Here is a 16,644-nt window from a genome sequence, read left to right as displayed (position 1 = left end):
TTAGATCCTTGTTTTCAAATCTTTGGCAGCGGATTGCAAACAAGCCTTGAACTCTTGAAACTCTTTAGCGCAACTGTCTTTTTTCACCTGATCTTCTAAATGTAAAACACAACGGGCGTATAAAGCGCTTTGCTTGCCACACTTCGCAAAAATTAGCGGGTATTTTGCTAGTCGTTCCCTTGCCTTAGATACGGCTTCCATGACCAAATCTACAGTCTAATTTAATTTGGCCTCCTTAAAGTAGTGGGGGGTTCGGAGAAGTCTACCGGTTCGCGTGGCCGCAGAAAGAGGTCGTACAGAGGCTTGGAGAAGAAGATTCCGAGACCTATTACAGTGAAGGTGGCTTGAAATGTCTTGGGGTACTTAAAAACCCAACTCCTTTTTCCGAGAGGCTGACTTTGCCGGCGACGCTCTCTGTCCATTACTTATCTGCGGACAAATAAATAAACATTAAAAAAGTGTTTTCCAGGAATGTCAACGGAAATAATTGACTTTGTTTTACGGTAGTAGGTAAGTGCTTGTTAAAAGAGATGAATATAATTTTCCTATACTTTGAAGACCGTAGCCGTACACACCAACCAGTAAAGACTTTGTGGAGCGGCTATCGAAACTACAGGTTGATTCACAAACTCTGCCTGAATGGAATGAACGAGACTTCCAACAATTTTCATTCACTAACCCATTCATCCTCTTGTGAACTAGACTTACTTCTTACAACTACGTGTAACACAGTTTGCCAATAAAGTATATTCTATACACTTACTTCGTGTCCGCCACAGGGAATTTTCTTAACTGTCACATTATCTACAGGTGGATGCAGGAAAGGTGCGTGAATGACCGAAACTGAACTATTTCCATTCACTCATTCATTCTGTACTTACTTCTTACAATCCTGAGGCCTGTCTGTGACCGGCGCGAACTCCCTCGGTTTCAGATCGTAGCCCGAACAGACCAGAGACACAGGCTTGTGTTTGAGACAGCACTGGCGCATAGCCTCGAATACGGCGTCGCAGCGGACCTCTTGGAAGTTGTTAGCTGGAAATGGAGAATGTCTAAATTAATTTTATGTCCTCATGAATTTGCAGTAATGATTATCATATTTCAATTGACAAACAGCAACGTTAAGGGCCATTAACCCCACCTCGAAATTATTTGAGTTATCATAAATATTAAGTTTTCAGAGCAAACAATAAAGTAATAAACGAATGTTACATATTACATAAGGCCGATAGTCCACTATCAAATGTTTGTCATAGAAATACTTCACGTTGGAGGAAAAGGGAGGCATACATTACATACCTATGATCATATTTCTATGTTAAAAACATATGATAGCGGCCTAATAAGGTAATTAATATGTAGTATGAATACTAGTAGGCACAATTTATTTCTATCTACCATCTACCTCCTCTACAAGGTGTCGGGTGCCCTTATGCTATAAGGGCATCCTGTTCAAGCCAATTACCAAGAGCTGGCAGGAATGGAACGAATGAAATGAGTGAATGAAAATATCTGTGTGTGACAGATTAACCCATAAAATAGTGGCTCTTGACATTACGACTGTACACCTCCTGTATACCGATGCAGCCGATGCAGGTGTCACTCACACAATAAAAGTTTCATTCATTCCATTCGCCAACAATTATAACGTTAAATAAATAAGCATCCGTCATGGTTTCATTCTTACTGAAGACAAAATCCCCCAAACGCTTCGACGAATCTGTTCCCAGCTTGATTTAAACTGCCATAATCCAAATTCTAATTGGATTTATAGAGTACCAACTCCCGGCTCCCCGAATGCGGGCACCATTTCCTTACATCTTAACATAATAGTACTCTTTCATTCAAAGTCATACGCAGACATCAGGGGGCGTAGCCGAATGGCGTTTCTGCGATGCGAAACGCAGCAGAAATGTAGTCTGGCTCTGTCGCGCCAATACGCAAGAGCGATAGAGATAGATAGCTACGAAAGAGATATTGAGCGAGCATTCGTTCGTTCGTGCGCAGATGAAAACAATTGACTTCCATACCTTTATCGATGCACGAACAACAAAATGATCGCTCAGAACGGTTTAGAACACTAACTGAAAACGAAGCTTTACATTATGTTCGACACACATAAATTAAGTACCTAGATTACCTACAGAGGTAAGTTGTCTGAGTACCCACAACCCACAACACAAGCCCTCTTGAACTTAGTCAATCTGTATAAAGAATTCCCTATACTTTACCTAATATTTATTTTATTAATTTATGTATGCACGAATACAGAAGGAATTCGATTCCCGCATTGGGCATTGCGGCATTTGCGGCCCTATTAGGCCACTTATCCTTTCGTAAATTACCTATTTAAACTACCTACTAATTATACCTATTCAACCATAACATTAAGCTATAAAATTCTTGCACTTAGCCAACGTTATCTAAAAATTAAATTGACAAATGGTGGGCGGGTCGCATAATCGTTACACAGAATTACGACCGGCTGATAACGACTGATAAGGTCTACGAGTCGAATAGGCGGTGATTTGTTAGATTTAGCTTAGTATGCAATAACTTAACCTAACCACAAAATTAAAATTTTGGAAAATAAATAAATAAAATAAATAAATATTGGGGACACCTTACACAGATCAACTTAGACCCAAACTAAGCAAAGCTTGTACTATAGGTGTTAAGCGACGATATACATACTTAAATAGATAAATACATACTTATATACATAGAAAACATCCATGACTCAGGAACAAATATCAAAACCCCCGACCGCGACGTAGTGGACCGATTTTCATGAAACATGGCTAAGAACACTCCCGACTAACTCAGCTTTCAAACAAAAAAAAAACTAAATCGGTTCATCCATTCGGGAGCATAGAATAGACACACGCACAGACAGACAGAGAAACGTCAAACTTATAACACCTCGTCATTTTTGCGTCGGGGGTTCAAAACCGGCGAGGTGCGTTGCGTGTCTTCGTAAAATTAATAATTCACTAATAGTTACTGTTTGCTAAGTCTATGATAAGCGTAGACATAAATTGAACTTTATGCGAATGCAAACAGTTCGATATTTCATTATTCAAAAGTACTGCGTGAACTGATGACGTCTTACAGACGTCAGTCAGTTGGCGAGTCAGCAAAACAAATCGAGCAGCACTAGTTCTATGACAGTTAAACCAGAGACGAGTCATAAATAAAGACTGCTAATCTGTCATACTTGATCTAAATTACCCATTAAAGTCTCGTAAGTTGTAAGGCAAGGCCCCAATCTGATATTTGAGTAAGTTTACGAATTTTGAACTTAAAAACTCTAATTTTGTACACTGGCCAAGTCTTACAGGTACTCTTCGATATCGCCCAGGTCCCAAAACTGTATCACAAGGAGCAAAACTGCTTTATTTTGATAGAATCATTCTTTTGAAAGATAATACTTACTACGGTACGGTCACATCTCGGACACTGGCGATCAAATATATGTAATGGAAGAGGCGCGTTCCTAGCACATTCGAAGCTCGTGTAGGTTAACGCGTAATACCATGCTTGATGAGTGAGATATACCAGATCGATTGCTCGCGTTTTTGACAGTAACTGTGAGGTAACCGAGAGGGGGTGGGCGGCACTTTCAGCGGGAGTGGCCATACTGTACGATAGTATTCTTTATTATACTGTGCTACGGTACAGGTCAATTCACGTGAGTTGGTACAAATGAGTGAATGAAAATATCTAGGGTGCATTAGGGTAATTTCGAAAGTCGTCTAATTTCGGAAGTCACATAAAAATCACCATTTATTTCCATCGTATCAAAATTTCCCTTTCGAAATTACCCGAGCATTTCTGTGCTTCCAATACGGAGGTATAGGGTGTCATTTGACCGAAATCTGGCGTCGCATAAGAAAAAAAAATAACCACTTTCATATATATATTACATTTTATTAACAATATGATATAATCGACATGCGACATGCGCTCTTAATCTCATTAGAAAAAAAGAATAATTCTTTTATACAATAAGACACTAAAACCAAAACAATAGGATATATAACAGAATATGTTTTACATAACATGGACTTTCCCCTAATTTACATTATAATAAACAGTGTTCAGAAATACGGTGAGCCATCGTGCATCTAAGTAGTTAACAGCAAAAAATTAAAAAAATCTTTAAACAATGCCTTTTTCATACAATGTTCCATTCTCGAAACCGCGATTAAGATGTGTCAAGTAGTATAGAAAACAAAAGCGCAACTCTATTTAACTCTCAAAGAGCTCACTAAGATAGCGTTGCTAGGATTCTATGCATGAGATCTATATGTGGCGCCATCTATATCAAAGCCGGGTTACTATAGCAAAGTACAGACTTTAAGATTACTTATTGTTGGATTTATTAGAGATCTACAACTCTTTTAAACTAAACGTAGATGGATGGCTCGCAGTTTTTACTACCACTGACATGAATAACTATGGCGGGCCGTCAGACGTGGTTAAAACAATAAAAGTTTACAATACCCAATATACAAGTCAAAAGCAAAGCTGAAATAAAAATGGACAAATCTAAAATAATATACAATTTCGATGCCATGACGGGCCCGCAACTTTTAAAACCTAAATTACTAATATTTTCATAATTACACAATTTTAGTATACTTTTTACAGACAGTTAGTCTTTTAGATTCATTTCTATCCTGTTGCTGAGGTTACTGAATCGTTAATATTTCATTTTTAAACCACTTTTTGACTAAAACCGATCACAACTAAATAAAAGATCAGTTTCACGAATCAAAATTTACATGGCCAATGCCAATCTTTATCATTTATTCGTCTTTGATTTTAGTTTCAAAAGTGGCTTATTCTTCGTTGTGAAGCGGCTTAGAAAGGGCAACATAAACTTCAGAGCTTAAAAACGGACTATTTAGATGGAATTTTCCATACAACGCGTCCCATTTTCATTTCTCTTGTGTACAACGTTTGATTTCCTCAATTGGTAGCCTTCATTGATATAAATTGATGTTAAAGGCGATGCAATCACGTTACAATACAATATTGTATATAAAAATCACTATAATGGTGAAAAAGATTATATTTGATTCTTATATGAGGTCTAGGAAAAAGTACCCACGTTACTATTTAGTAAAAATAATATGTAAGTATCTATAATATAGAAAATGAACCCTATCAAAGGTGGCAGTCAACGGAACTAATTAAGCAACCGAAGTGTCCAAAATGATCAGAACACAACTAAATTTTCAAGTTATTAATAGTGTTTAGATCATATTGAATAATCCACTTAGGTAATTCTGTGTTCAAGCTCTACGATAGTACAAAAAGGAGATAGCAGAATAATATTACAATAAAAAATATATAGGCTTAAAATAGGTATCATATTAAGCTATTTCCTAGACCTCCTATATTTCTAAAATTCATGTGAAACACATCTATCTAAATATTTTCACGTGTTTAGTACTTTACAGGCACAAACCAGTATTTGTGGCGCTATCAGCCAAAAGGTATAAAGCTCATGATAATAAAAAAAAAAAATTAACAAGTATTCATGAGAGTTGGCATGAATAGAATGAACAAAACTTTGTATGTGAGTGACACCTGTATCGACATACATGTACATACAGTTGTAACACTTGTAACTGTCGAGAGCTACCATTTTTCATTCACTCATTCTTTCCATTAGTGCCAATTCTTGTGAAGCAACCTGTACCTTTTGCCTAAAGTGTCACATTTGTTGAAGCAGCTATACATCACAGAATCACTCACAGTGTGAGATACAATAACAGTGGCAGCAAAAAGAACTTGATTTTTATTTTCAGCCAGCTTGTCAAATTAAAGTAAGTTGAGCTTGTCCTGCCAGTTACCAAAAAAAAACATACCAAATATTTTTTTAGCTGGCGTAAAAGGTATGTTCAACACACTGCCACTGTATAGTAGTGATAACTAAACATTTAAAAAGCTATTCTACCTGACAATACCTGATAATATAAAGTAATACTTGTATACCATTAGTACTAATGAGATTTCATCTCATTCACACATACTAAGAATGAAAGAACAAAAGGGTCAATAATCTTAAAATTTCAGAAATCTAAATGTGGTTTATTTTCAAATATTTTATTAGTAAGCCACATTTTTTTCTAGAAAGATAAATATTCACCCTCTTGTTCTATATCTTTTTTAAATAGCTTATGGCATATGTTGTCTATGGCACTATTTGATTTTATAGTGCCAAATAAGATCCAGTCATACAAAATGTAGTAAAAACAATTTGAATGGCATATTTTATACTTATAAAGCAGTGAATAGCTTTTTAGATAACATTCTTTCAAAACAACAAATATAACTGTTTGATAACTTGATAATACAAATATGTAGGTATTGTTTTTAAATATTTTTCTTTGAACAAAACATAATTAGGTATTTGATATTCCATTTCCTGTAATTTAACCAAAATGGTATCAGCATACAGCAAAATGCGTTTTTACATCAAATTAGTAACATTTACCCCCCCTTTTTATATACATACCTTCCAGTCTTTTCTGTGGTTTTTGACTTATGTAATTTACATGCAATATAGTAATTACAACCACATATACCATTACCATACTATATTATACTCAACCAATGATCCTAATATTACAAAATATTTAGGACTTATATGTTGCAGCCGAAGGCATCATTTTTATTATGGCGCATCCACACTAAAGTTAGGTACTTTATCTAGATACTCTTGAAAAGTTGTATACACCGGTCAAATCTTACATGAAAATCGGCTAAAAAAACAAAGTGTGATGTAAAGCTGGATTTTTGGTATGTTATTTGGAGTCCTTGGGGGAATGTAAGACTATATTTTGCAAGCAAAAAAAAAGTGTGCTAACTTCGTAATTTAAAAAAAAAAAGTAAAAAAATCGGACTTTTTTTGGTTTTTATTTTTTTATTAAAAAACTATGCGTTTTTGGTCAAAAGTTGCTGTGTAATGTTGAAAGCGCATTAAATTTCAAACAGTTTGACATCTTTTTTATCAATGTCCGTCAAATAGTTTTCGAGATATGAAGCGTCAAAAAAGGTTAATTTTTGACGCATTTATAAAATGTAGCGTTTTGCCAATATTTTTAGACAAATATCTGCAAAATACTTCATGATATGATATATATTGCAATATAACATTGTATAAAATTTATTTTGCTTTAGTTTTAGTACAAATAAAGGTCAGTAAGACGAATAGTTACTTTGGTAAACAAAAAAAAATCTATAAATAGAGAAGCCAAGAGTCTGGTAGATTGGTTAAGGTAAAATAGTTTACGCTAAAAGTTTTAGGTTGAAAGTGCTATCTATTCGATCTCACTTTCTTTGATATACGTTTATCTGAAAAAATTGTCTAAGCTAACTTTGCATCGATTTGACTATTACTAATGAAGAAATAAAATACAGTAAAATTTTGAAGTTTAGTTAATTAGAAAAATAAAACAGAATTAGTTACATTTTACTTTTTCCTTTTTGAGGGTCCTGGTTCTGCATCTTGATGGCACAACTCCTGTAGTGATAGAAAGTCCACTTGAGTTGTATTTGACCACCAATTGCTGTGGAATAAACTACGGGAACGGAAAGCGCCGACTCCAATTATTAAGATACTGGAGAAGTGGTATTCCCAGCAGAAGAACGTAGTAAGATGGAAGTCAACTCTGTCCACAGCCAGCGGGCTAAACTGTGGCGTGAGACAAGGAGGCAGTATGTCTCCGGCTCTCTTCAGCGTGTACATGGATGGGCTGTCGCAGGCTTTGACCAGTACCGAGGTTGGCTGCTTCATCAATGGGCAAATGATAAATCACATCGCATATGCAGACGATATGGTCCTACTAGCACCATCTGTGGGAGCTATGCGTAAGTTACTTGCAGAATGCGAGAGATACGCCAGCCAGCATAACATGAGATACAATCCGGACAAGTCTGAATTTATGCTCATGGAGGCAGCACATATGCCCACACATGTACCACCTCTTTTGCTTGATGGAGTTCAATTGCGGAGAGTACACGAAGTCAAATATCTTGGCCACATCTTGTTGTCCAGTTTAAAAGACCAGGAGGACATAGAAAGGCAGAGGCGAGCCACCGCAGTAAGGGCAAACATGTTGGCTAGAAGATTCGCCAAATGTAGTGACAGCGTAAAAAGACAGCTGTTCCTCAGTTTTTGTAAAAGCGTGTATACTACCGACTACACCTGCGCGGCGGTGAGAGACCTGCGCGTGCAATACAACACATACTATGTACTGATATTTCGTTAAACGGAGAATACTATGATTCAGGCACGTCCACGACAACGCTCGTGAGATTGCATCGATGTTATTGACCCTCAGTGATATGCTTTAAAAACCAGTCCGTACAAGAACAATTTCGGAACAATCTGATTCAATTAATGAGGGTTTTCTACTTGTAAATATTTCTTTCCGCCAAGCGGCGATCCTGAGGTCTTTCTGACCGTAAACTTACTAAATAAATGTTGATTTGATATACGCAAATATGTGTCTGAGTAATACTTGAACAGCCCCCAAATAATAATAATTCGTTCTCCGCTACGCCTCCTGTAAATATATGTAAACTATCCCATTTGGCCATTACCATCCACCGATTATTTCTGATCCAGTTATACTAGACTTATGATATAATCCTATTTTTTTTAATAACTCGCACTCTTTTGGTCTTAAATGAAAGCTAGTGAAATTTTCTACATTTTTATTTTACAATTTATGTAATAGCCTGAGTTGTTTTGCTGATATCTGTCTCAAAATATTAGCAAAACGAATATTTTCATAGAAAGGGGAAAAATGCTCTTTTTTTGACGCTTCATATCTCAAAAAGTATTTGACGGACATTGATAAAAAAGATGTCAAACTGTTTGGAATTTAATGCGCTTTCAACGTTACAAAGCAACTTTTGGCCAAAAATGCATAGTTTTTTAATAAAACGGCAAAAACCAAAAAAAGACTGATTTTTTTACTTTTTTTTTTTAAATTACGAAGTTAGCACACCATTTTTTTGCTTGCAAAATATAGTCCTACATTCCCCCAAGGACCCCAAATAACATACCAAAAATGCAGCTTTACATCACACTTTGTTTTTTTATTTCTCTTTTTGACCAGTGTATCTCATATTTTGCAACAGTTTCATTCTCCGTAAATGTATTTGGTCCTGATCCAGTTGTCTCACGTTTGATAATAGATATCTCCATATGTTTTATCTTGATACGGACTAGCAGAAAGTAAATTTTACCAACTATCACATCTTTGAGATGGTACTTTGATTTGTTGTATTCAAACTCTATGTGAAGACAATCTTCAATGCCCACCTCCATTTTAATGGAGTTTAGAACGTCGGGGTAGCTACAAAGCGTGTGTACAGCGATATCCACCTCCTTTACGATGTCGGTTAAGCGGCGGACGATCGTAGCGCGTAGGAAGTACCTCAGTCTGACGTTAGCGCCTGTGTACACCTCATAAGGCTTCTCCACATTCGCAAATTCAAACGGATACGAAGTATGTTGCAGGAGATCTCCAGGTCGAGCCAATTCCTTCACTAGCGATATGAATTCATGATGGTTACCTCTGTCGTAGAACAATTCGATCTGCCCTATTAGTTCGACCTTGATTCCTTGATGCTCGAGCTTCGACCCCGGCTTCCGCAGCGTGACGTTCACCCGCCCCGACACCGTTTCGCCGTCATAATACAACAGTAATTTTTCCTTTTTGCCGTCATCCGTTTTCACCTCCGCTACCTTCCGCTTGTCAGCATCGTCGAATACGATCTCTACATCCGCGGTTTGTCCGAATCCGAAAAAACTCATTTTCACACTGAACTATTACGTGAACTCCAGGAAACTTTTTACGCTATTGTCGACAAGAACAATCACGTTTTGTTTAAGAAAAACATTGAAAAACGGCGATGAAACGCCCGCGAATCCGTAGAGGCGATTGAAGGTTGAAGCAAAGATGGCGACTAAATTCATGTCGGCTGTCGGCCGATAGGTTGTTAAATGAAATAATTAGAAGAAACTCACCAACTAGACATCTCTGGATCTCACACGCAAATTTCTTGCAAGGGTCGGCCGGCATATATGACAGTAATTAGTACATTAGAAGGAAAATTTAAAGAAAATGGGATATTTATTTTATCATGTGTACATTTGACAAATTTTACAGTGGCAACCTCAAGAAATAAATACTGCGTTCAAAAAATGCGGCCTTAGAAAGTTTTCAAAATTAGAAATAGATAACTACATAACAAAATTATTATTAAATTTTAAGTAAATTATACATTCAGTGAATTTTATGATTTATTAGAAATTGAGGATATTTTAATTTATTTAGTATTTAAATCTCGTGAACGTTGCGTGAACGCATTTGATGATCAATGCTGCCAACATGAGTCTTTTTTGCTAATAAATGGCGGACCACAAAATTTTGTAACAAAAGCGAGCCGATATTTCTGTGAATAAATCGTTACGAAATAAAATATTACAATGGAGTTGACTCGCACTACACTTGGAATTGCAGTGGGCATTGCCGGGACTCTGTTCCTAGGGTATTGTGTGTATTTCGACCAACAACGTCGCAAGGACCCTCTTTTCAAAAAAAAGCTTAGAGAACGTGAGTGCATTGTAGTTTTTTGTGTTTAGAAAACATTATCATGCTCTATTTGAGTCCAACATCGTGCGTGTATGACGATATTTTATGTTAATGACACATTGCATGTGCACATCATTCATTTTCCACTGTCAATGATTGATTTATTTCTGAATAACCTACAAACCCAGTGATCGTTGCGCACTTGTATTTATTTTCGCTTCGATAAGTGCATAAATGTATGTACAGATGTGCCGAGGGAGCGCATGTGCGAGTAATTGGGCCAAAATATTGTGTAACATGCAGCAATGACATTGGTTCTTTGATCGAAGTTCATTACAAGCCGCCTCTTTAAATGCACACAGCAAGACTAACGTCTCATTTCTTTTTATGGCCCCTGTACACACATGGCCAACGGTTCCACCAGCCCTTTGTGAAACCCCTTGGCCAAGATAAGAGCCGCTGTTTACACATTGGCGAACCAATCACTTGGCATTGGCTCTTCATGAAAGATGGACGTGTAATGAAAAAATCTAGGAAATTCTTGGTCATAGACGTTGTCAGAAAAAAAATATTAAAAAATAATAACCCCGTAGTAAAATTAAATTATTTGCAATATTAACAATTTTTTGAATATTCTGATAAGAACATTTATCTTTTTTAGGAAATACATTAAACATTTGCAAGGTTATTTTATTTCCTAAAATCTACACTATTATTGGCATAGATAAACTTATTATTTTCGTAAATATATCACTACTGTCCTCTCTGACGGCTGACGACCAACTGAATGAAGCGCCAACGTGTAAACGCAGTTGGCCATTGGCGCCAAGATCCTTTGATGTGTGGACAAAAAACCGACACGAATCGGTTGGCCGGCAAGCGCAAGCGCCAACTGCCAACTTACGGCCAAGTAGCCCTCTACACACATGGCCAAGGGGGTTGGTGGAACTGTTGGCCATGTGTGTACAGCGGCCATTAGACAAATTTATACATAATTATACCTATAAATTTTCAATAACCTTGCATTTCAAGCACTACAGAACAGCTACCATGATTTTGGGTCCCTTATTTAAGCTCCATTATTTTATAAAATACAGGGTTATTTCAAAGACATGAAAAGAAACATGTTTCAGCTAATTATTTTAAAGAAAAGTCATACTTACTCTGACTCAACAATTGTCAACACAACTCAACCATGAAGCTTGTAAAAGTTATAGTCTACTTTTCTGTAATAACACCCATTAATTATGTTTGCTTATTAAATCATAAAAAGAGGCCCTTATTTTCATGCTTCTTTGATTTGTTTTGACAAGTATATACTAGATAGACTGTTTCTGTGTTAGAACACCACTAAGTTCTAGTAAACTAATGGAGAAATCATTACTCCTCTTAATCTTGAAGGATTCATAGCCTTAGGGACCATCCACACATAGGTAGTATTTTTCCATTAAGTGGCAAGTTTGGCCATGAAGATTCCAAAGATATTTTTCAGGCCTTGGCCTTATGTTAAATCTTCCCTAACTATAAAATAAATTTTAGAACACTACTAAAGTCGTCACCAGTACCAATAGCATGGTCGCGCGATGAACGATAAAACATCAGGCCGTCCCTATCGCACTTACAAATAGTGCAAAAGGGACTGCCTGATGTTATATCATTTATCGTGCGACCATGACTGCCTGCCTGATGTGCACTACTTTATCCCGATATCAACATTCTTTAATGCTGTCTGACAAGTTAGTCAATAAATACTGAAGGACTCTGACCTTCCTGTATTGGTTCAATAGTTAAATATTGAATATTTTGAATTACAGGCAGACAGAATGCCCGCAAGAATGCATCACACTCACATGCCATGGGCGGACCGCTGCCAGACATGAGCGACCATGAGGCTATGCAGCGATTCTTCTTGCAACAGGTAACAATCTAGACTTGGATAAGGATACAGGTCAATCACTTTTCCATACAACAATAGTTTTACATAAATTGCAAATGGGAATTGACTTAGCCATATTCCGGCAACATATCATGACAATGTTTGAGGAGTGTCTTTTCAAAAGGACTTATTTATATAAGTCAACAAGGTTTATTTCTCTAGGAAGACAGATAAAAATAACCTCTGTTGACCTTTATAAATAAGTCCTTTTGAAAAGACACTCCTCGTTTGAGTCCTAGTTGCATTTTAAAAAATACAGTGTAAAAATCGTGAAACTTTAAAACAGTGTTTATTGTTATAATATGTAAGTGTGCACGGGAAAACGTCCCACTTCGTCGATTGCTATAAAGCCACTTTGTCAGTTTATTCATATAAAGATACTAGCAAATCTCGCCATGGTAACCGACAAAGTGGGACGTTTTACTAAACACACTCACATATATTAAAATTAATTAATTTAATGAACGGCTGCAATCTTTCCGAGTGAGCAAATTGGCTCAGACCAAGAAAACGTGCGCGCATCAGTACAAACGTTTTGCGAGAAATTGCATCATGAGGCTGCTCGCCGCTCGGTCTGTGTGGACCATGCTATTAAAATGCCCGTTTCTGGTCCTCACTGATATCAACTTGCCCTGCTTGTCTGAAGATGCTGATAAATGAATGGTAGAATACTCAGATTCAGTATTTATGTGTGTTCTGTAACATCCGCAGATCCAGTTGGGAGAGGAGCTGCTAGCGGCCGGAGACCTCGAGGCGGGAGTTGAGCACCTCGGCCAGGCTGTGGCGGTGTGCGGGCAGACACAGCAGCTGCTCAGTGTAAGCTAACTATTGCTTTTTTACCTAGTCCATCTACCTGCCTTGGTACCCTTCGAAAATTCTCTTAGAATTACCAAACACTGCAAGTGTAGTGTATACTTACCAGTGACATTAAATTTGTAATTTACCTCTGACGTTTCGAGGATGGCATTGTACCCATAGACTATAGTGGTAAATTTGAAGCTTTTAACCGCTATAGTCCGATTACAAGGACAAACAATATCCAACAATATCGCTCATTTCGCCAAAGTCTGATAATTAAGAATCTTCGTATAACTGGCGGTGATATGAGCACGGGTCGGTGATGCATTCAAAGAGGTTAAAGCCTCCGCCACACATAAAGCGTTTTGATAGCGTAGCGTTAACGGAGCGCAATGATAGCAGTGCGCCGGCGGAACGCCAGCGCTCGCAATCCGCGCGCATTCCGCTCGCAATCCGCGCTCGTTAGTTCCCGCCGGCGTCCGCTGGGCGCAACGCCAGCGTTTGTCCGGCGCACCGCTATCGTTGCGCTCCGCTACCGCTCCGTCTACGCTATCAAAACGCGCATGTGTGGCTGAGCTTTAATACTAAATAATAATGGGAAAAACCCGTCAGTTTATAAAAATATAAAAGTATAGAGTAAGCCCATTTATAATAATAAAAAAAAAAAACTATACGGCAACCTAGCTGCCAAAAGTTTCAAATAACTAACTATAAACTATTTTGGCTCAACGATCCTGGCCTCCGAAATGAGAGATCGCCACCTGTCCCGATCCTGCGCAGCCTCTTGCCAGTCACTGACTCGAAGCTGACGCAGATCCGCCGCCACGGCGATGCCTCCTCCCAGCGATACCTGGGTCGACCCGCCACCAGGCCACCAGCCACCAGACCCATGAACACTCTGAAGCTCTAAAAAAAGTTACAAATAGTGTCAAGATATAATAACATCACGTGTTAGCCTGCCTGTGTGCTGCCTGCGTGTGTGCCTGTGTGGTGACGGGTTAAGAATTTCACCACCCCCTTTCTTCCCGTGGGTGTCGTAGAAGGCGACTATAGGATATGGGTTAACACTTTCGCTACCAAGAACCCGACTGTCGGGCACACCGCTCGTAGAAGCGTAGCCGATTACATGGGTTTCCCCGTATGTAGCGAAAATGTCGTAGCGCCGCGTAGAGCCCGGTTTCGAAAGTGTTAAATTGTGGCATAGGCGAGAGGCTGGCAACCTGTCACTGCAATGTCACAGTTTCGTTTTCTTTCAACCCCTTATTTGCCAAGAGTGGCACTGAAGCTTTAGTAGTTTCATGTGTTCTGCCTACCCCTTTATGGGATACAGGCGTGATTGTATGTATGTATGTATGTACGTGTTAGCCTCCCATCAGCAACTTTTCTTACAGCAACGTGAAATAATCTCGTAATATTACAATTTCAGGTACTCCAACAAACCATGCCAGCCCCGATCTTCCACCTGCTCCTGAAGAAGCTGCCCGAGGTGTCCGAGCGACTCCGGGCCTCCATGAAGGCGAGCGGAGGCAACGTACTGCAGGAGGAGGACGTCGAATAAGGCCTAGACTTTCATTTGTACTTGCGGACGTTTCAAACAGTTTTAACCCTTTAAACGCCACTGTCTGCTATAGCAGACAACGGTGGTATCAAATTAACCTTGAATTGTGGCAGTTAAATGGTTAAATTAATCTTGTAACTTTTTTTCTTGCCGCTGGTCGGACAGAAGTGTGTGCATGTCAAAATAAAATATACAAGTTGATATGACACACATGACACAAATAAAAGTTTTTGATCATTTAATTCATAGGTTGATGAAATTAATATCTGAAAGTTATATTCTATTGTCATTGACTAAAAGTAGAAAAAAGAAGAATCAAGTGACAGCTGATTATGACTTTGATGATGATGATGATGATGATGATGATGGTGATGATGATGATGAATGATGATGATAAAATAATACAAGAATTGCATTGTAAATTAATGAACGCTTGCTCGAAATAACGATCTTTTTCAGTTTAAAATTAAAATGTCTTCTATATGTGACAGTGTCGCCTACACACGACATATTATTTCTTCCGCAAGTGCAAATAAAGACTCGAAAACATCAAATGACTGAACTTTCTCAATCCCCTTCCCTTTTAAATCGAACGAACAGAGTTCTATGCATATTGAACCCCATACAACATAGAGCCTTGTCTTCGAGACGCGACCGCCCAGTTGTATTATTTGTTCCATTACATACTGGGCTGTCCATTTTAATGTACAATTGGAACTATCAAAGAAGGTAGAGTATTTTCAAATACATTTACTTTATGTAACATTTCTTTTATAGTGAATGTTAAAAGAATAAGTTGAACAATAGAATGTAGTCTTAATTTTAGTGATTATTGATACAATACTTGTCTTTTGTTTTCTTTATAATTTATAGGAATCATGCTTTATTTTCTAATATCATGTCACTAACAGTTGGAATTAAAAATTATTCAGTACTTACTGCTACATTACCCACATAATACATATATGGTGCATGCATTTAACATCGTATTTTCACGAAAACGCTTTTGATTTTAATTCAATTATCCTACCACTAAAGGGTTCTTAGTCAGTCTCAGTACAAAACGTACTGAAGTAGCATAACAAACACGAACGTTACCGAGAAAATACGAAGGCAAACGCACTACATCTGTAGTCGCGGTCGACATGGACTAAGAACACTTAACCTCAGCGTTGCATTGTATTACAGATGTAGTGCCAAAAGCTTTTCTTTCGTATTTTTTACGGACACATCAGTATTTGTCATGCTAGTTCATACAGTGTTGCTATGCTACATACTGAGACTGAAATGACACGTTCGTACATTTCCGTAAAAATACGAAAGAAAAGCTTTTCGCACTACATCTATACTGTGTTATATTTCCCATTGTTTTTCACCTGCTCAAAAGTTTTTAGTGGCATGTTTGTTTAAAATCTGTACGGTATTGGCTGTGAGTCGACAGTATCCGCCATTGTCGTCGTGACAAGACAAGTTGTTATTGTTTAGGTTTTGTTCGCAGCGGGTAAGGATGCTTGTGAGTTTTGATTGAGATTTTATTGTGAAATAAAAGTATTGTAAAAATATTGCGGTTTTATTTTAGGTAGTTCTCCTTTTTCAAAAATACATGAGACATTCCACGCAGATAGGTACCTTATGGCGGTTCGCGCTTACTCTGTTATGATATGATTATGAATGCCGCGGTCTTGGGTTCGAATTCCGATAAGGGTATTTGTGTGGTAAGCACAGATATT

At 37.8% G+C, this 16,644-nt stretch overlaps 3 protein-coding genes across 3 annotated transcripts; 1 reads left to right on the top strand and 2 right to left on the bottom strand.

Annotated features, from left to right (window-relative positions):
• LOC125237013 (NADH dehydrogenase [ubiquinone] 1 alpha subcomplex assembly factor 8-like) lies at positions 1 to 350 on the bottom strand. The gene has a single exon (XM_048143932.1). It carries the CDS (start codon positions 199 to 201, stop codon positions 1 to 3), a length of 201 nt encoding a protein of 66 aa, XP_047999889.1. The 5' UTR covers positions 202 to 350.
• On the bottom strand, positions 291 to 10,192 carry LOC125237012 (cx9C motif-containing protein 4). Its single transcript, XM_048143931.1, has 3 exons — positions 10,055 to 10,192; positions 882 to 1,035; positions 291 to 429 (listed from the first exon to the last, which is right to left on the bottom strand). Exons 1-3 carry the CDS (start codon positions 10,107 to 10,109, stop codon positions 426 to 428), a joined length of 213 nt encoding a protein of 70 aa, XP_047999888.1. The 5' UTR covers positions 10,110 to 10,192; the 3' UTR covers positions 291 to 425.
• Positions 10,193 to 10,418: 226 nt separating this feature from the next.
• On the top strand, positions 10,419 to 16,474 carry LOC125237045 (mitochondrial import receptor subunit TOM20 homolog). The gene is made up of 4 exons (XM_048143978.1): positions 10,419 to 10,643; positions 12,437 to 12,540; positions 13,270 to 13,374; positions 14,783 to 16,474. Exons 1-4 carry the CDS (start codon positions 10,517 to 10,519, stop codon positions 14,912 to 14,914), a joined length of 468 nt encoding a protein of 155 aa, XP_047999935.1. The 5' UTR covers positions 10,419 to 10,516; the 3' UTR covers positions 14,915 to 16,474.
• The last annotated feature ends 170 nt before the right edge of the window (positions 16,475 to 16,644 follow it).

The sequence above is a fragment of the Leguminivora glycinivorella genome, chromosome 20 (genome assembly GCF_023078275.1).
Source record: "Leguminivora glycinivorella isolate SPB_JAAS2020 chromosome 20, LegGlyc_1.1, whole genome shotgun sequence".
Taxonomy (NCBI): Eukaryota; Metazoa; Arthropoda; class Insecta; order Lepidoptera; family Tortricidae; genus Leguminivora; species Leguminivora glycinivorella.
This window is presented reverse-complemented; position numbering and strand designations above follow the sequence as displayed.